Here is a 20,933-nt window from a genome sequence, read left to right as displayed (position 1 = left end):
AAAAGGCTTCAGACAAGAAATTTGCATCTCTTGGCAGCAGCATACCCTAATGAAGGGGGAAAATAACATTACAAAATGCATGCTTTCATTTGGGGGATATTAACAAAACCGTGATTTATTTTGGTAGTGTCCCTTTAATAAGAATGACAGATAGCTTTGTGAAGTCTTGTGACATTAAAACAGACTATTAACAGTCTCTTCTTTGTTCCAGAATTACAGTCACGTATTTCATAAAGAGCTCAACATGCTCTATTCGAATACATCACATCCAAAAACTTTTTACTCTGTACATGAGAAAATATCAGTATTCTGAATGTTAGGTATAAGTAAAAGTTGTCTTGGGCTTTGTGTGCAACTTGTGGTGGTGTGCACTGGTGATTGCCATGTGAACGCTGTCAAATGAGATATACTCATATGTTGAATGCAGCTAGAAAAGTGAAAATTATCCTCTGTATTTCAGTGATATCAAAATCTATGGGTAGAAAGTATATGCACTTCTAATTTAGACATACTACTAATTAATGGAAGAAAATACGCAAGCAGTTATATATATATATATATAATAGCCAAGAAAATATTTTATGATTTAATCTAAGAATCTTCTCTAGATTGTAAACTTGTTTGAGCAGGGTCCTCATCAGTCTATTGTTCCTGTAATTGTCTCATTTATTGTTAAATTTTCCCATTTTTCTAATATTGTAATAAAGCGTTGCAGAATACGTTGGCGCTATACAAATGCCCAAAAAAGTATGAGCTTCTCATGCATGATGCCTGCTGGATACATAAACAAAGAAATTGATACCAACATACTTCACACCAGGGAGAGAACGATGTTATTGTATTAAATATCCAATAACTAATAGATCACATATGTATAGAAATATAATTTGATGCCATGCTATAGTTTAACTAAATTGCTGCAAAACAATCTGCATTGTTAAATATTTTCCGTTTATTTACGGTATTTTACAATTAGATGGCAATTGGGAGAACCAGCCAAATGTCTCTTCGCAAACTGGACTGACTATGATTTGGACTTGCAACTCTTCTCTCTCCCCCCCATCTTTCAGACTCCTTCATTAAAATTCCTTGGAGGGGGCAAGGCCAAATATGAATATACCCCTTCATTTTGGCACTGCAGTCAATACATATATTTTATCTCCGAGGACAGGATGACAAGACTGTGGAATTAATCATGTTACAAACATAAATTAGGAATGAATCTGTAAACCTACTTGTTTCTCACACTAATGTGATTAGTGTGGTAACCATCAAATGGATATGGAAAAATATATTCTATACTTCATGTTTGTCTATTTAGCCACCAATAAAAATGACTTTATTAGAGCAGCCTTGAATACAAGTCTTACAAAGACACAAATGTTCTGCTCCAAGATAAAGGAGAAACAGGGACATATACAATGAAGTGATTTTTACCAACCTTGCACATTAATAGAACTGTAGGAAAACAACTGTTTTAATATTAGGTCTTTCTGGTAGAATTTCTAATAAAAATAAACTTGTTTTAGTATGTGATTAAAAAGGGAATCTAGAAATTCACTGACTACAATAGAAAGCCAGCAGATAAGCCACAAGAACTTGGAATCCAAGTATATCATAACAAAATCAATACATATTACATTTGAGAACCCAATGTTGCATATCTCCATGATCCTTCTACAAAAAGCAGTACCAAAGAAATAGAAACCTCTAACCAAGCAAATGGGTATCACTAAACCTTTCTCATTGTGTTGCCATTTATTTAGAATGAGTGCAACGTGTGCTCCAAAACCAGCTAACAAAAAAAAAGCAAATCACTTTTAACTGCTTGAGTGCCAGGCACGCACTAATTAACTCTTTATTGTCAGAGGACTGATTCATTTCTCAGCATCCACATGAAAAAAAAAAAACCAATCAAACTAAAGTGTAAATTTGAAAATGGACACTATACACAGTGTCAAATATTTAACAAGAATAGAGAAGCACTGTAAAACCTTTAGTAATGGAGCAAATGAAAGAGTTTAGTAAATAGAGAGTATTAAGCCGTACTTGGAAAAAGAGTAATGATGCGTTGACTTACCAGCTTCGGCATTTAGAAGATCTAACACGGTTCCTATTAGACTTTCTGAACAATTAACTGTTGCTTTGTTTCAGCCTTAAAACTCTTAAATCTGTGATCAAGCACTTCTCAAAGAGCAACATGTGATTGGAATGGTGTGCACGCGACTTCTTTTCCAAGTTACACTATCAGACACATAAAAGGCTCCAGAACAACAGCTATTAGGTTAAAAAGGGAGGGGGCACAGAAAAAGGCAGAAGAGAGGGAATGCTGGACTTAATTAGCTGCCTTCTGCTTTCTGACTGATTCTCCAGATCCTTGCTGAGCCGCAGAGCTTGGAAAAAAAAAAGGCATAAGTCATCAGCTTTAAGCAAATCTGCTATTCACCACAAGGAAAAAAGGGAGTGTTGTATGTTGCAAACAATCCATGTTTTCACAGAGGAAGGCTAGCTAACCTCTTGCTGGCCTCAAAGCCTTAATTGCTGTCTATGGAATTTGAGTAAAATGAAATAAATGGGAATAATGATTCTGTAGGCAATATAAAGTACAGGAAAATCCGAAAATGGGGTCTGATCCTTTATATGGTTTGAGACAGAAAGGGAATGCCCAAGAGCAAAACGAGGATTGCCTTTGTGCAGGATGTTATATATTTGAATGGCAGAAATCTCATTGTTGCTTCCTTGTACAGGCATCCTATGTTATGGATTTCCTGCTTCCCGATGTTTATTTGTACAATAGAAGATATATACAGCCCTTTACAGTTAAGCCTACCATCGTGGGTGGTTAGTTCTTTAATATATATTATATTATTACACAGACAAGATTCAGACCAAGGACAGGAATTCTCAGGGTGGTTTGTTCTGTTGAACCCACTTTAGTGGACTGATTTATGCATAGGTAGGCATAAAACTGTCCATCTGCTCCTTGTGTAACCCCTTAAGGACCAAACTTCTGGAATAAAAGGGAATCATGACATGTCACAAATGTCATGTGTCCTTAAGGGGTTAAACCATGCAATGAAATGGATAAATGAATAGAGCGGGCACTTTATTAACCATATTACACCTGGTGGCAAGGACCCCTCTTCCCACACACCAAGATCAATTTGGGCTGGGTAAAGTAGTGGTATAGGAGATCTGGTATTTCCTCTACTATTGACCTCCTGTGCAATAATCTTCTTTGTTCCAGATACATCTGGAACATGTTTCAGAGGACAGGAATCTCCCTTTCTCCATATCCCATATGTATGCTACCTCATTGGTCTTAAATAGTTTAACTTGTACATTAATATTCTAATTTAAACTTTGAAGTTGTGCTTTTAATGCTGAAAATGACAACAGAGAGATGTCATACACAATACAGAATCACCCAAATAATGCACGTGTTATTAACAATCACCGAAATTGCAAAACTGAGACTACTGTGGTAGAGTACAACCAACTCCCCATTTCAGCCATATAGAGGGCTACAGTAACAGACAGGGTCATTTTTCTTAAAGTGAGAATTCTCTTAAATTGAAATTAATTTTCAAATTTAAGGCCAATATAGACAAATTGGAAGCAAAGCTGGAGATGTTTTCAAGTTAGACTGCAGTGGCCTTAAATTTTAAATTCACTTTGAATTCCCAACATTTCTTCTGACTTTAGTGAATAACCATGATAGTATAAATGGAATTAATGGGGTTTTCATTTCAATGTTTAACGAACAAAGCCATGTTCTATCATATTTAATAGGGACTTCTTAGTATTTAACATTATGTTTATGTATCGCTTATCTTTAAAAATAGGTTTTTGACTATAAATAAAAGTACGACTATAAATAAAAGTAAATACTGAAATCCACACTGCGGTATTTAGCTAGCTTAAGGAACTGAGTGCCTCCATTTTGGTTCTAGGTCAAATATAAGATGGTTATAAGAGGTTATTATAAAAGATACCAATTTATGACATTGAACCTAGTAAGTGGAGGAATACATTCTCCAATGCAATACATGCCATCACATTATAAAAAGGATAGCCAAGACTATAGGTGATTTTCAGTGGTTTATCTAATAATGTCATTCATAGAGAATTGACAGGTTGCGTTAATGTGCAGTTCTGATGCTACTCTTAAAGCCACATGACCAACTGGGAAAAACTTTAAACAACTTGAAAAACTGCATTACTGAGGAATTATTATCGGGGAAAAAGAAAAGGAAAACAGTAGTGCAAACTTTAATCAAAATTATATTTCCTTTAGTTAGGTTGGAATGCACACTATAAGTTTTGCTTACCAAGAGCTTACAGGACACGTTGTCTTTCAATGTGTTCATCACTCCTATGGCATATGAAAGCTCCGTGTGTGTCTTCACCATCATTCCTTTACTGGAAATCCTTCACTCATACCTTTTAATGATAAATATTCTTACAAAGAACAGCTCTTACCCCATATTCTAATAAATGTATGAAACAGTGTGTGTTGTAAATGCAGATGTTTCCCTCACTGCTTCACTCCTGAGTTTCTGATGTCACTGGACATTTTCTGTGGAAATATTTCCTGTTGAAGTGTATTACATTTAAAACACTCCCGGGGACAAAAAACATATGTTCCTAAACATGCTCTCACTCCACATTTTGTCTGGAATACCAAATATTCCAAAGGACCAACACAGCTTTTCGTAACCTTTCATTAAATTTAAGATAAATCTTACAAGCTTATTATGTTAAACTGGTATGGGCTGGTAAAACAGAGCATCTCAATAAGATGAAGATGGTGTGTGAAAATAGTTACAAAATATTATTATTATTATTATTATTATTATTATTATTATTATGCTAGATTGGGTGGAGTGCATTTCTGGGAGTGTTCCAGTTTACAATGAACAAAAGAGTAATCTTTGGTAAGCCACCAAGTAAAATCAATCAATGTCTATACGTCCTGTGAGATTTGAGATAAAAAAAAATAACAACCTAAAAACCCAATGGTTTAATACAAAGTTACTGTGATTAGTCAGAAATAATGTCTCAGGATCAGTAACAAAAGTGGGGACATGGTCTGCATCTAAAATAGCTAGGTAGACTCAAATAAACATATAAGGCTAATTAATGAAATGTATAAATATATATATATTTTTTTATTATTATTATTCTTTTTTAAGTGCATCTGGTGTGTCTGTTTCCAATCCTTTTTTTTCATTCTTGTGAAAAATATTCCAAACCAGTAGAACAGGGGTAGGCAACCTTTGTCATTCCAGATGCTGTGGACTACATCCTCCATAATGCTCTTACACCCATAATGCTGGCAAAGCATTGTGGGAGGTGTAGTCCAAAACATCTGGAGTACCGAAGTTTGCCTATACCTGCAGTAGAATCTTCAACACTGCTGTTTCTCATGGAGTGATTCATAATTTTGAGCAGCAGTTGCTCAGATAACATTAGAGTCTGATCCAACATGGCTGCTTTGCAGTATTTCAGATGTACATTGATATATATCAGTTGGTAATAGCATTATTGGGTAATCACCATATAAATGTTATGTTAGACTAAGATATAGGGTGGTTAATGGCCACAAACGGTGAGTTACCTTCCTATTTGCGATGCTATCATGCAAACCATGTGATGTGACAGTAGATTCCAAGCATAATATCAGGGGCAGACAAATACAAATACGCTTGACAAATACGCTTCTGCCCTTAAAACGGCAGGTTTCAATGTGGGAAGCTTAGCTATCAGCAAGCTGTGGTCATCACAATTAAATCTCCCTTATTTTCCTGGCAGCTTTGACTTCCTGAGCTTTGCTGTCTGGACTTGTGACTTTTGACTAAGACTCGGGAATGAGGTAGTGCTCTGTTCAAATGAAGTCTTGACAAAATGTCAGCTGGTTTCTTAGCAACATACTGTAACTACAACACCACAGTATTACTGGCCTGAGTGCCCAGCATTTAGCAGACCCGATGCAAAATTTAAAAAAGAGGATTATAACCAACCTATTACTCAGGTTACATGTCCTATATTACTTTATATTATAAAGAAATAATGCAAAAATTATGTGCTTGTTACCAAAATATATGATGATTTATCCCACTATATCAGTATACATTTTGGACAGATGTCCTAAACAGTGCTCTCCAGGCAAATGTGGAAAATATATTTTATTTAGCTTTAGAAATTCCTTTAACAGCACAAAATTCAGAGAGGCAGTGAAGTTACAAGGTTTGACACTTGATGTAGATGTACTAAATCATGAGCACAAGTTATAATGGTGAATCAATAAGTCGATGGTTCATATTTGTGACTTTTGCTTATGGTTAAGGGCTAGAAGCATGAATTGCCTCACACACTGTCACTTGGATCCAAAATTAAATGCTGTGTATAAAGAGAAAAAAATAAAAAATAAATATATTTTTATGGAAATACATTTTTCTACATGCAGACTCTTGTGGTGAGTGCTGCATAGAATGTCTTGGCATAATTTGTTTTTAACGTGCTCTCGAAGACTATGCAAGCCTGTATGGCCCCAGTGCTACTGTGAAGTCTGAAAATGGAGATAAGTCATAGAGTTAAGCGTGGTCCAGAACAGATGGCTGAAGTCTACTATATCTTACAATATCTCACAATAGCTGACGGGTAAATGAGTTTAAAATATCAAAATATGACATGGATATCATGCAAAGATTCTGAGACTTCTTTCTGTGCCTTTCTATTTATAAAAATAAATAAATAAATAAAAAGCACTGTGTATAGACACACAGTTTGGTGTGTATGTTTAATAAGTATAAATATCATGTATCGAATCACGATTCATTTGAATTTTGGGCGATCAGTGGTTTGTCTGAAATCCGGAACTCCAAAAGGCTATATTGCATTTGTTTGCATGAAACAAAAATGGAAAATGCAGGAGATGAATGTTGATTTTATGCACACACCAAATGAGAAGTGACCAATCGATGCACTTTAAAAAAATATATATATGTAAAACTGTATATTACATATTTGATAAATATATAATATAGAAATATAGATTTTAACTGTTCCTCCACTTTTTTCTTCTATTGGTTACTTCTTCCCTTTTGATCTTTGAATGAAATAGCGCAAAACTGTGCCTATCAGTGTACTGCTAATTTATACATATTATTTATATTTTGCAATACACCGATTGGCCAATTTTCACGTCGCTTTTGGTTTGTACGAATGCTGTAATGTTTCAGAAATAATTGCATGGATGAAATTCCTCCAACCGAAAATGCCACATGGAAGATTTCCTGAATTGACACAAACATTTTATTTTTTTTGGATGAACCATGTCTTATAATGAGTGCTAAGTTTATTTGCAAATACATTCTTTTTTGTCAAAATATAAGTAGATTTAAATTCTGCAAAAGTATGCAACTATCAAGCATTTTCATCTTTTTCACTGTAGTAATGTATTTACAGAAAACCAAAAGCATATATAAAGTATATCACAGACAACACGCAAGTATGGTGGGACACCTTGCACTGGAGCCGAATTACAGTACCAACAATTAGTAGATAAAATAAAGTGTAAGTTTAAAAGCATAAAGCAACTTTCATTTCAGTTAATTTATAACTCTTGTATCAACAATAGTATCACACACATCATCAAAATAATTCATATCACACTCCCTAATGTTATTATGCTTCGGCTCATTTTTTTTTTACCATATTTGCAAATTATATTTGTATACTGATGATTAGAAATACAAAATTCTTTGTATTATCTTTAAAAAATTCTAAAAGTTTGCATATAAAAAAACAGCAGGGGAACAATAAAAATTAATAAATGGTAAATATTAATTAATGCTTAAAGTATTTCACACTCTAAGGTTCTTAATTGCATACTGCAATTAGTGTGTCAAACATGTACATTGTAATTCTAAATTCTCCAATTAAATTTGACGAAAAGGTAATACACGGAATAAATCTGCATTGATAAATGAATAGGTAGTGAATTGTGAGTCGGAGTGCAGCTATTTTCCCAGCTAGTATACTTCCTCTGAAGCATGAAGTACAGATTTTCTTCTGTTAGAAGCAACTTATTGTGCAAAACAGCAAGGCATAGGAACATAATAGGGGGGCAGTTACTAACATCATGAGGTACTGGTGCTTGGGTGGGGACTTCAAATTATTAGAGAATGCCATAATGCCAGAAGCGTAAGCGAAGAAAGATTCATGGATGGTTCTCAGAAAAGAAAAATGAGTTTTTTTAGTAAAATCTAAAAGTCATGCAGCATGCCTTGAAATCTTGAAATCCAATTGTTTATTCATAGTGTGCACTGGCACACTGAAGAGAAAGACATTGTGCATTTCATAAAAGAAGTGCTCATTTTACAATGTTACAAATTACAATATATATATTCTATCTTAATAACATAATACATTAGCCATACCTAGAAGCTGAAACTGTACATGGATGTATGTGTGTATCACCCAGATCTCATCACTTGGGTGGAGAGAGCTAAATTGCTTGCCACGATTGGTGAACTGCTGCCGCCAGACTCTGTTCAGTTTCCAGGTATGTATTTAGTGTCTTTATAGATAAATATAAGTACTGAAATGATGTGTGTATGTGTATCTATATTTTAATGGCAGATCATGTTTCTGACTGGTGCCATCATACATGCAATTGTTCTTTGTAATTAACTTTCATGCAGGTTAGGGGTGTTACACCTCCAAGAAGCACTTCCTGACATTTTAATGACAGCAGCCAAAATCCCTGCCACTCAGAACTGTAACTCCCTTTAATCTCAGGCAGAACTGTAAGTCCACTTATCTCAGATAGCACTATGTCTCAGTGCAGCCCTTCCAGTAAAGTTCTCCCCTTAACCCTTACACTACTTTAACACACATAAATCCCTACATTACCATAACACTTAAGGTAGAAAGCTAAACCCCCTATCCTGGCAAGAGCTTCTTCTAATCATTACTACTACAAATTAACCCCAGCACTACATTGGTATAAACATTAACCCCTACACTACATATTAACCACTCCAAAATCATTAAGCATTAACCAAAACATTAAAATACAGTACTCAACCACTATCAAACCCTACGCTACCTTAACAATGCACTAACCCTAACCCAAATAGTATAAAATATGTACAATATAAATAGTACATAATTATGTTATCTCCAGATAATTCTAATTGTCTGTAGATATTTATTAACCACTGAACTTTTAATCTGCTCTATCATGATGTCTCCAGAACCCTCAGTTGCATTATTTTCCTATGATGCACAGTCCACAGAGTGTATTAATATACACACACACACACACACACACAACACACGCGCATATACAATACATATGAATAAATATAAAAACACTAAATGAAAATCTTTTGTTGACTTGACCCAATATAAAAAAGATTCATTAAGGTTATCAACAGATATTGAAAAAAGACTCACATTACAATTGGAAGACTCGTCACAGGCTGGATATGATCCGTCAGCCCAATCTGCTGAGTCCTGGGGACCTGGTGTCTTATTCTGTGACTCATACTCTTTCAGCTGAAAAGATGAACATAAATTGCATAATACTATGTCATATCGATCAATTTTGGTTCTAGCTACATGCTGGAAGACTATTTCAGAAGTGCTAGTTAGGTCAATATATAAAGTTATATGGGGTTAAAAAGCATGGTGGGAGCTGTAGTTGCAAATGTTCCAGCAGAATGTTTGCATAGGAAAGAAATTGTATGTTGTCAGAGACTGGCAAAAGCAAAAGCAAGATTGTATGTATCAATGGAGCCAAGAAACAATTCAGCCTTCCTGTAATGGTGGGTGGTTGTCGACGTTTTTGCCATTGTTGCTTTGCTTTTTATTGAATCAATTGGAATGTTAAACTTTGTTTTTCTTATGATATGTATATGTAGTGTTGTTTACCATTTGATATATACATACATTTAGTTGCGACATACAAACATGTCTGAAAAGGGAAAAATAAGCATCACAACGTTTGTTATAAAACAAAAAATAAATAAATAAATAAATAACCTGGCGCAGGCAGGCAGACCAAGCTAATTACTCTTACTGGTTCAGTTATTCACCGTCTGGCGTACTGATAGGACCATGTGTCAAACAGAATGGATGGGCGCAACTTTCTGTTACTTTAAAAAAACTGGTCAATGTATAGATGCCTGGTAGACAATTGAACTCTCCAGTTGTTGTTAAACATACAACCACATTGCGTTGACATGATTAAAACTTTTTCTGCATGCAATAGATCAATGTTAAGTATGGTTTCAAAATACAGCTTATAAAAGAACAGAAAAGGAAAAAAAAAAATGGGTGAATGAATGGCTTTAGGGTAATAGATATATTTTATAAATAAAAATCAATGTTTGTGACATATGAAATGCCACTTCTGATAACCTTGCAAACCCCTATTGAACAACTAAAAGGGCCCAAACAGGCATACAATGTAATTCACCTGGTATCCCATGATGTACTGTAAACAGTTTGCGAATGTTGGCATGTGCACTACATTGCTCAAAGGATACTAGAAGGTAAGTTTGTTTTACATTTACCTCCATTGCACACATCGACTCTGTAAACACTGCTTGCTGAGATGAGTTATAACTAAAGTGACACCAACTCAAAAGGTGACAGATCCTCCAGCTTGAAGTACATGTCACAAATGGAAGTTACCAGGGAAATAATAATTCACAAGTATCTGCAGACCAAGATTAGCCATTTACTATTTTAGTGAATCCAGTCTGCGATGATAAACAGTGTCTACAAATTATAAAAGCTTGATGAGAGACAACCAATAAATATAACTGTTGTGACCCGTAATGGACCAATAAAAACATAAAGTTAGAAAGTTAAACCCCTACCCTGGCAAGAGCTTCTTCTATGGTAATCATTTTCTCTTTCACCATCATCATCAGTTGAATCCGTTCTTCATCACTCATTGTAATCTCGCTGGCCAAGTATCCAACATCTTCACCTTTAAAAAGAGATAGAAGAAGAAGGCTATTAACATGATGTATATTTCCCAAATATCAGGCCTACAAAACAAGCATTCTAGAGTTTCTTCACTAAAAAAAAAAAAATCTTCAACTAGGCTAGTCACAGCTTGACTATTCTAGCCTCAATCTGGCCAATCAGTTTTCAACTCATTACAATTCAGAGTTTAATATATAAGTCACTCTGGTTTTAATGTAACCTAGAGCTGCTGAATTTGTAATCGTGTCTGGTCGTGTCCTTCTAGCTAGCAACCCAATCTGTGCAATCCTGTAAACAAAAGCATTGTAACATAGAAAAACAGCCAGTGGATATTGCAGCCTAAAAATACCCACTTTCCAACATCAAGGTCTAAATTTAAAGGGCCGTCGCTGCTAAAGTCTGACCCTACAGACACTGTCTACATTGGACAGAAGAAAAGGCTCCCCTTGTGCATGCCATTTCACCAGGGATTGCCCTCAGTGAGGATGATGTAGGAGAGGTCTGTGTAATGTATACTTTAAAATTGGCGTTTCTATTATTCAGAAATTTGTACACAAAATGTGTACAGTGTTATTATGCTAGGTATATATCTATATAATTGCTCTGTTGGCCCAGCTTAACTGAATTGCTCATTGAAATGGCACAATCAGATTTTTTTTGAATAGTTTTTTTTTTTTTTTTTATGAAGGGTTGAGATGTTTCGAGCAGTGCTTTAATGTTTGAACACAATAATATATTCATAACACATATATTTTCTATAGCATGGAGGTGAGAGTTTGTGGTTGTTGTCTCTTTATAAACCTAACTGTGGGATGTTTTAATTTTGATGAAGTAACAACCGGTGGTATAATTTAACATGTAAGATGTAAACAAGTAGCTAAGTTGAGTTTATTGGCCTTCTGTTGTTACGGAGACATTAAGTCATTTGTCAGTCAGTAATAACTAGGTGCAATTGGTAAGATTTTCCACTTTAGAAGAAGCCGCTACTCACTAACATTAGCAATAGCCATTTTAGCAATTAGTTAGTCATTAAAATTTAACAAAAACATTAAAAACAGCCCTGAATGTTTCCGTATAAAATAGAGCATGGCATGTGCTTGTGTAATTTATGGCAATCTCACAGTTGAATGTGTACATATGGAAACATCATGTACAATCAAGACAAATAGCACAGAGGGTGTTCGTGTACATAGACCAGCCCCGTGGGCACAGGGGAAGTTTACATCATAATGGAGACAACATATACATGCAATAAAGCATTTGCAGTTTTAGACAATGTTAGTACTCTGCAGTGTCCTACTGCAATTAATGTGGTAAATTAGAAGCTAAATCAACTGTCTATTTATTGGACTTTTAAAGCCAAATGATGAATTAAAAGATCAGTTTCAACAGTATGTCCGCAAATTGTAGAAATTGAAACATTTTGATTACAGTGACATCATGCAGGCCAGCCACTAGAAATTTCATGCCACATTTTTTTAATTTGACCAAGATGGAGGGATATTTACCCTAAATAAAAATTATGCAGACGTATAAGATAATAAGTAAAGTGCCTCAACCATCTCAAATTTGATTGTACTGCTGATCTCTGCAAATATATTTTAAAGGGACACTAGTAAGCACCCTCTCAATGAAGTGGGCTGGGTGAAGTGCCCCTGTCCACTTAACCCTTCAAGTGCCCCTGTCCTCTTGAACATTGTAGTTTCTCTGAAACTGCAATGCTTATATTGCAGGGTTACGTCTACACTCCCTGGCTTCTGATAGAGTTTAACTCCGTATAAAACAACGTTGGACGTCCTCAACCTTTGCATGAGGATACCCAGCATCATCGAAATCCCCAATGGAAAGCATTGATTTAATGCTTTCCTATGTAAAAGGTCTAATGCTCGCAAAATGTGCCATCGCTGGGACCTCTGCATTGGAATTAGAGTGAGGGAAAAAAGTTGTATTTACCCCTTTCATGCTCGTGGGTAGGGGGCTAAAGCTAGGGCCAGGGGCTTACTATAGCGTTAGGAATATAGTTTTGTTTTCCTAATGCCATGGTGTAGGGATCGACCGATTATTGGATGATGTTCTGAATTTTCACGAATATCGGTATCGGCTCATAAAGATGCAGATAATTGAGACCAAGGCCGCCATCAGGGCATGACAACCGAGACGGTTGTTATGAGCCCAGCGGTCCTCGGGGTCCACAGCACACTCTTACTTACCTTCCCAGCAGCTCCCTTCAGCTCCCCTGTCTAAAACACGCAAGTGCCGCAGTCGTCAGAGCGTAGCCCCGCCCCATTTTACACACATCATATACCCCCACCCCATTTTACACACATTACATACCTACACAAACACTCACTTCATTCACTTCCCTTTACACACACTACACACACACACTGCATTCACTATACACACACTACACAAACACACACTCTGCATTCATTATACACACACTACATAGACACTGACTGAATTCACTATACACACACTACACAAACATACACTCTGCATTTATTATCTACACAAACACACACTGCATTCACTATATACACACACTACACAAATACTGTCACTGCATCCACTACACACACACATATATTCTTGAAAACATAAAACATTCTGACAGGCATGTATATTTTGTGCATTTACCTTATTAAAAAAAAAGATTTGCAAAAAAATAAATAATAAATATATTCAGTTAACAGTAGATTTGTGTGGGAAGAGTTTATTTTTTCAAAATGGTAAATTTACAGAATATTGGTAAGTTATCGGCTGTCGGCCTGAAAGTTCACAGATTATCGGTATCGGCTCTAAAAAAATCAATCCCTGCTATAGTGTTCCTAAAAGTGCATAGTACTGCTGTGTGAAACACTGGAACTCTGTGGAATAAAAATAATAACGGAAATAATTTAAGTTAGTGAAAATGTTCGAGGCGAGTTGCTTCCCTCTGCTGGAGAAGAGATGGTTATATGCAATGTAAATATATTATTTGCTAGCAATCTCTGGCTCCACATTCCACTTCTTGGAAAGAATCGCTAGGAAAAAGCAATGACAAACATAGGAGCAACTAAACAGAAAAGGATAGAGGGTGGTAAACGGGGCTGACAGAAGTAGAATATATATGGCATATTGTTATTATTATTATATTTATATAGCACCAACAAATTCCATAGTGCTTTACAATGGGTGGACTAAAAAACATGTAGTTGTAACCAGACAAGTTTGACACACAGAAACAGAGGGGTTGAGGGCCCTGCTCAATGAGCTTACATGCTAGTTATATATCAATATCATTCATCAAACTCAGTGGATTTTAATTCCTGGTTCAAAAACCAAAAATGGTCTTCCATGTCATTTTATTGGGTCTCATTTGTAAGATCATGCACCCAACATTTATCACACCACTAGTAGCTTTGTTACTACGAGGAGTCTAATTAATGAGTTTTGCAAGATATATTTATTGTCAATCATATTACACTCGAAAGAACTGATCTCTGAGCTAATTTTCAAATTGTTGAATGGGTAAACAAGACAATGCTGTGTGTATAATTAGGGTAGCTAAGAGTAAAAGTTTTAGGAACCATGCTCTCTTCTAGAGGCATGTGGACCACAACCCTTATAAACCTTATCCAATCACTGGATGTCAGATTAATTTGAGATTGAAGCCAAGTGTTAGAGGTCTGGAATTTGGCTAGCCATGCTGAATGACAAAACAAGACGCAGTTTGAATGTGAGACAACATTCCTTTATTGTATGCATGTGCACTACTGTAGACTGCGGGCCTCTTATGACACTGGACAAAATAAAGAACCGCTTTGTCTTTTTTTATTGCATCACCAAGCGAGACTGGGTTTTAGAATAACCCAGTGTAAGTGAAACAAGTCAAAAACAGATCCTTTATGCCATTTTATAGCTAAAGTGAATAGATGGATAATACTTCTTATATTTGGCATTTTACAAATTTGAGTCCTCTTTTCAGTGTAAATTTGTTCCTTCGTAAAGCAACACATGAACATTACATGTAAACATATCAACATGACTTACAAATAAGCTATAGCCATATACTTCTTTTCCTTTAATGCTTATTTATATTTTCAGAATTAAAATGAATACTCCCTATTGGCAAAGTATGTTCAACGCAGGCCGTATTGTATGATATATATGATAGCCTCACATTGTGTGTATTCAAGAAGCAATATTCAGGGTTTACTCGGGATTTCAAATGTCTATTGCAATTTTAAAGGAAAACTGATATAATTTTTATTATAATTTAAAATAAAAGGCTTTCCTGGCTTAGCCTTGCTGAGTGTGCACAGTCATCATTAACAGTATTATTCAGTCTAGGCATGTGCAAAAATTAGTTTTAAACGAATTGTCAGAAAAAACTAAACCAAATCAGAATCATCTGACTTAACATTCTTTTATAAATTCAGAAAATTCTAAATTTTTAGAATTCATTAGTTCAAAGTATGCCGGAAATGCTATTTTGACTAATCAAAAACTATAGTTTCCCTCTGACTCTGCAGTCCCCCTCCTCAGTGTTGAAAGGCGTCTCCTCCTTCCGCAATGTCACGCCTATAAGGGCCTATAAGGGAACATAATGCGGATTATACTTTCCCCTATTTTAAAGCATTGAATCAATGCACAGCGTGAGGGCATCCAACGTTGTTTCACTGAGTAAAACTCTGTGAAAATGCAGGAAGCGTGTCTAGTTTCTATCTGGTAGACAGCCATTAGAGGCTGTCTTAACCCTGCAATGTAAATTTTCTCTAAAACTGCAGTGTTTAACATTGCATGGATAAGTGAGATGAGATGAAATGGTCTGGGTGCCTATAGTGTCCCTTTAAAACACATTTTGCACATTTACATTATTCAGTAAATTTAGAATTCCAACTGAATTAAAAATTTAAGGTCCAAATAGCTAAACTAAGTCATCTAAGCCAGCTGTGCTTTCAGTTTGGCTACTCTAGCCTTAAATTTATAATTAACTTTGAATTCTCACTTTACTAAATAACAATGCAAGTTTTCTTTGGCCATGTTTAAAAGATATATGACTAAAGACCATGCGCAGTGAAAGCTGAAACCAGCTCAGATTGTGTTTGCGAGATGTGAGGTGTCTGTGATGTGGGGTTCAGAGCACTATTTATCTGATCAAAGAGGAATTAAAGACGGTCACTGCCACTGAGGGGCAGCCAACAAATGCACTGAAAAATGTGTTTACTTATATGTATGCATTGCAAAACGACACACACACAGAGGATAGAAAATTGCATTTCTTTTTGAAAATAATAAAGGCACAATTCCTTTAAATACTTGCACTTGATGAACTTGGTAACCACCTTATGAAGAGCCATGTAAATGTAAGGGAATTACATTTATTTTTAACAGATTAGGTCATCTTGAACTATTGAGTTTCTTTAAGACCAAAATTGAGAAAACTTGCAAATGCCATTCTAATAGAAGGTAAGGTACCAGTTAAAAATATATTTATTTTTTTCATATTTTAACTACAAATTTTCATGGAGTGCACCTCTAATCTCGGCTTCTCGGTTTTAACCAGCACATTTTTTAAAATATATAGACATTGTGATACAAAGAAATAAAATCATGTGTAACCCTTACCTCTAGCAGTCTGCCTCATTCCTTTCTGACTCTTGCGGAAATTTTGCCAAAAATATTTGTTTTTCTTTTTCCAGTCAATTTTTCCTATAATAAATAATCGTGAATGTTAATGATTATTACAAATATCAAATCTCACAAAAATGCATTAAGAAAAATGTACCACTAATTAAAAATAAATATCATTTGTTCTAAATCCAACTGAGCGACAGCATTTCTGATGTGTTTTTTTCAAATTATTTCACTATAGTCCCTAATTATAACTATTATTCAGTCATTTAAAACCTAAACTAAATTACCACCAAAACTTGATTATTAACTGTATTGTCTCACAGATTAATGTTTTTCTCTTTATTCTACATGTATAAATGTTGTTAACACAGAGCTCGACAAATTCCAGGTGTCAGGTCGCCATGTTTTTGTCTGTCCTGAGGGCCCTCATAGCCGGGCGGCTGATGGCTGTGAGGATTGGAGGCGAGAGCTGTACTCTTCATGTTCTTCTTTCTCTGCTACCTCGCGCGCACTACAGTGTTGCTGGGAGCGGAAATATGACATCACTCCAGCCCAGGAATTACTAAATGGCATGTGAAGGAGCAGGCCAAAAAGAGATTGAAGATTACAGGATCATAGCAGTCACACCATGGGCGTAGGAACCGGGGGGATGGGGGGGACGCATCCCCCCCAGCAAATAATGCGGGGGGGACAGGTAATGGGGAAATCCCCCCCAGCTCCGCCGGCCCCCCTTTTGCTGCAGCCGCCCGAGCGCTCTGCAGAGAGCCTCAGGCGGCTGCAGCTTTGCCCGGGCTGGTGCGTCCATGAGGGCGCACCGCCCGGGCACAGCCAGAGGAGAGGGGCTGACAGGAGGGAAGCGCTCAGCGCTCCCTCCTGTCACTCCCTCAATGTAGCGTGGCCGAGCGCGGTATAGTCCGCCGGTACAGGGAGCATCTGTCTCCTGTACCCGGCCGGACTAAAAGGAAGTGAACACTGAGTGTGCACTTTCTCTTAGTCCGCCGGGTACAGGAAACAAAAGCTCTCTGTACCCGCGGACAGTACAGAGCTCGGCCACGCTACAACACAGGTAGGGGAGGGGGGAAGAAAGAAACAGGGAGGGAGGGGAGGGGGGGAAGAAAGAATCAGGGAGGGGGGATAAAGAAACAGGGAGGGAGGGGGGATAAAGAAAGAGGGAAGGAGGGGGGATAAAGAAACAGGGAGGGGGGGATAAAGAAACAGGGAGGGAGGGGGATAAAGAAACAGGGAGGGAGGGGGGATAAAGAAACAGGGAGGGGAGGGGGGATAAAGAAACAGGGAGGGGAGGGGGGATAAAGAAACAGGGAGGGGGGGATAAAGAAACAGGGAGGGGGATAAAGAAACAGGGAGGGGGGATAAAGAAACAGGGAGGGAGGGGGATAAAGAAACAGGGAGGGAGGAGGGAGTAAAGAAACAGGGAGGGGGGATAAAGGAACAGGGAGGGGGGATAAAGGAACAGGGTGGGAGGGGGGATAAAGAAACAGGGAGGGAGGGGGGATAAAGAAACAGGGAGGGAGGGGGGGAGAAAGAAACAGGGAGGGGGGGAAGAAACAGGGAGGGAGGGGGGGAGAAAGAAACAGGGAGGGGGGAGAGAGGGGGAGAAAGAGTGACAAGGGAGGGGGAGAGAGAGTGACGAGGGAGGGGGAGAAAGTGAGTGACGAGGGAGAGAGATTGACATCCATCACACACACACACACAATCACACAATCATGCAATCCTTACACACACAGAAACACACAATGCATTCCTTACACATATATCAGGACATCCCCTACACACTCCACCCCCTGTGAACAAACTCATTGGTGGAACGTGAAGGTGGACCCTGGGACCCAGACCTTGAGCTGTGTAAAGGGCCCCCCAAAAATGGAGCTGCTTCCCGTTCTCACAGAACATTGATTTTTGGGACCAGTTACAAACAGCCTCCAGAGAGCCTGTTCTACACCAGACCAGTGGAGCCAGACTGCAGCTAGAGCCCATCATCATCCTCATCTGGTTGTAAGTAGGCAATCTAGCATATTATTCGTGGGACTAATCTCTAATTTACCTCACATTAAAGAAACACTATAGTCCCCAGAAGCACTGCAGCTTAATGTAGTGGTTCTGGTGTCTATAGCCTGTCCCTGCAGGCCTTTTAATGTAAACACGGTGGCACTCCAGCACTGGCGTTAGTTAACATGGCAGAAAAATAATTGGAAAGGGTTATGGGGGCTACTAATAAGGATAGGGGGAGAGGGGTAGGTAGAAAAATAATTGGAAGGGTTTAGGGGGGCTACTAATATGTATGGGAGGAGGGGGGAGGTAGAAAAATTATTGGAAGCGGTTAGGGGAGTACTAATATGAATGGAAGAAGTAGGGTGGGTTCTAATATGCATGGAAGGGGTTAGGGGTACTAATATGCATGGAAGTGGTTAGGGGGTAGTAATATGCATGGAAGGGGTAGGTGGGGTTCTTTTGTGCATGGAAGGGGTAGGGGTGGTTCTAATATTCATGGGAAGGGTAGGGGTGGTTCTAATCAGGAGGATCCCGTTGCTGTATTCGGGTAAGTAAAACCCCTTCCTTGTAGTGACCCTTTAATGTTATTATTTAATCATTTATATAGCGACTGCAAATTCCGTAGCGCTGTACAATGGGATAAACAACTCCTAGTTTACGGAATAAGAATATACCCGGCGAGTAAAAATGCTATCCCCCCCAGATTTTTTTGGGTTCCTACGCCCATGAGTCACACTGGAACCCGGGGAAAGGATCCACTCCAGTAACCCAAAGGTATCGAAACTGGGTGGAATTAAATAAAAATGTGTGAATGTGTGAGAGAATGTGTGGCTGTTAGACAGTGTGTGTCTGTGTGTAAGTGTGTATATCTGTCTTTCTGTCAGTGAGTGTGTCTGTCTATCAGTGAGTGTCTGTCAGTGTGTATGTGTGTTTGTGAGTTTGTGTGTGTTTATCAGTGAGTGTGTTTGTCTGTAAGTGAGTGAGTGTGTGTGTGTTTCAGTGGCTGTACCCCCTCTGATCATGTGAAAGGTGTTTTTACTGACCTGTTTTCCTATGTTGTGCTGGTCTCACCACAGCTGGCTCAGTCTCGCTAGCTGAGATAATCAATCAAGATGATCTAAGCCAGTCATATACATACATCAGGTCAGATAAATGAGGCTGATGGATATGTTGATTGCAACCATACCGAGGTCGTTATCAGCCTGTTAGCTGATTTACAGTTGCTTCAGTTCTCTCACAGAGCCAGTTAGAGGAAGTGAGGAGTTAAATGTATGCCTTACTAAATTTTTTACAGGTAGGGGATGAAGTCATTCTCCTCTGATGTCTGAGATCAAAGGGGCTAGCTTGTAGATGTAGCAATTGTCGCAGAGCACATTAAGTATAAGCTACTGTGTGCCAGGAGACAGAGACAGGGATCTTCCTTTAACCAGAAATTATGCAATTAGCATATGTTGTTGTGGTGCTCAGCATGTCCCTTTAAGTTACCTGCCTTTTTTTACATTGCAAAAAATATAAAGAAAATTTGCACATGCTAATCTCTGAAGCAAAGAGTGCTATAAAACGTTATTTAATGTAGTTCATTATATTTCTGATTTTGTAGCAATATAAATTAGAAACTTGTATGTAAAAAAAACTATAACAAAAAACACACATAAATATGCATGCAATGTGGTTTTATAGGGGTTGTATTTTGCAGCCTGTAACAAAAAGCCAGCTTTATGTCAGAATGATTTTGACCATTACATAGCACAAAACATTCACAGTAAGAATACTGACCTACTGAGCCTTCTTCTGAGCTTGATTTATGAAGAGAAAGCCTGAAAAAAGAAAAAAAGAAACAGAGATTCATTACCTAGCCATGTCAGAAGATGTAACATTTTACTTTACCTTTCCAAATAGCATCAATAAGTTATTTTGGCCTTGTACAATGCCATATAGCAGCTTGTAAAGTTCTAAATCAAGTATGCATGTGCCTTTAGCCAACAGCAGAGGGCACCAAAGAAATGCATATGTAGATTTAAATTCACACCAAAAGCACATTTACATGATTAAAGCCTACATAATATTTTTTTGATTCATCATGTGCCACAAAAATAACAAAGCATACCGTTTTATTTAACATAATATTGGAAGGAAAGGGAGTCACTGCTTTAATAGATCATTTAAATAAAACAAAAACAAGGAGCATCAATTGTTACCCATTGCAAATTAATATCACTTAACGATGATCACTTCTCAATATATATTAATCATGAAATATATCCTTTTTAATAATCACTGAATAAGTACATTTT

The 20,933-nt window shown here is 37.3% G+C and overlaps 1 protein-coding gene across 5 annotated transcripts in view; it reads right to left on the bottom strand.

Moving 5' to 3' along the window:
• The window catches only part of SASH1 (SAM and SH3 domain containing 1), a 192,099-nt gene that overhangs the window by 80,996 nt on the left and 90,170 nt on the right, over positions 1-20,933 (bottom strand). For 3 of the 5 annotated variants that reach the window (XM_063443324.1, XM_063443325.1, XM_063443327.1), the window contains exons 5-8: positions 20,416-20,456; positions 16,621-16,704; positions 10,896-11,008; positions 9,466-9,567 (exon numbers count right to left, since the gene is read on the bottom strand). In XM_063443324.1, the coding sequence (XP_063299394.1) occupies positions 9,466-9,567; positions 10,896-11,008; positions 16,621-16,704; positions 20,416-20,456 (340 nt within the window). Of the gene's footprint in view, positions 1-2,080; positions 2,361-9,465; positions 9,568-10,895; positions 11,009-16,620; positions 16,705-20,415; positions 20,457-20,933 lie in introns of those variants that run through there. The other 2 variants (XM_063443328.1, XM_063443326.1) reach the window with 2 other exon arrangements.

The sequence above is a fragment of the Pelobates fuscus genome, chromosome 2, assembly GCF_036172605.1.
Source record: "Pelobates fuscus isolate aPelFus1 chromosome 2, aPelFus1.pri, whole genome shotgun sequence".
Lineage (NCBI taxonomy): Eukaryota > Metazoa > Chordata > Amphibia > Anura > Pelobatidae > Pelobates > Pelobates fuscus.
Note: the sequence above shows the minus strand (reverse complement) of the source record. Positions and strands in the feature narration are given on the sequence as shown.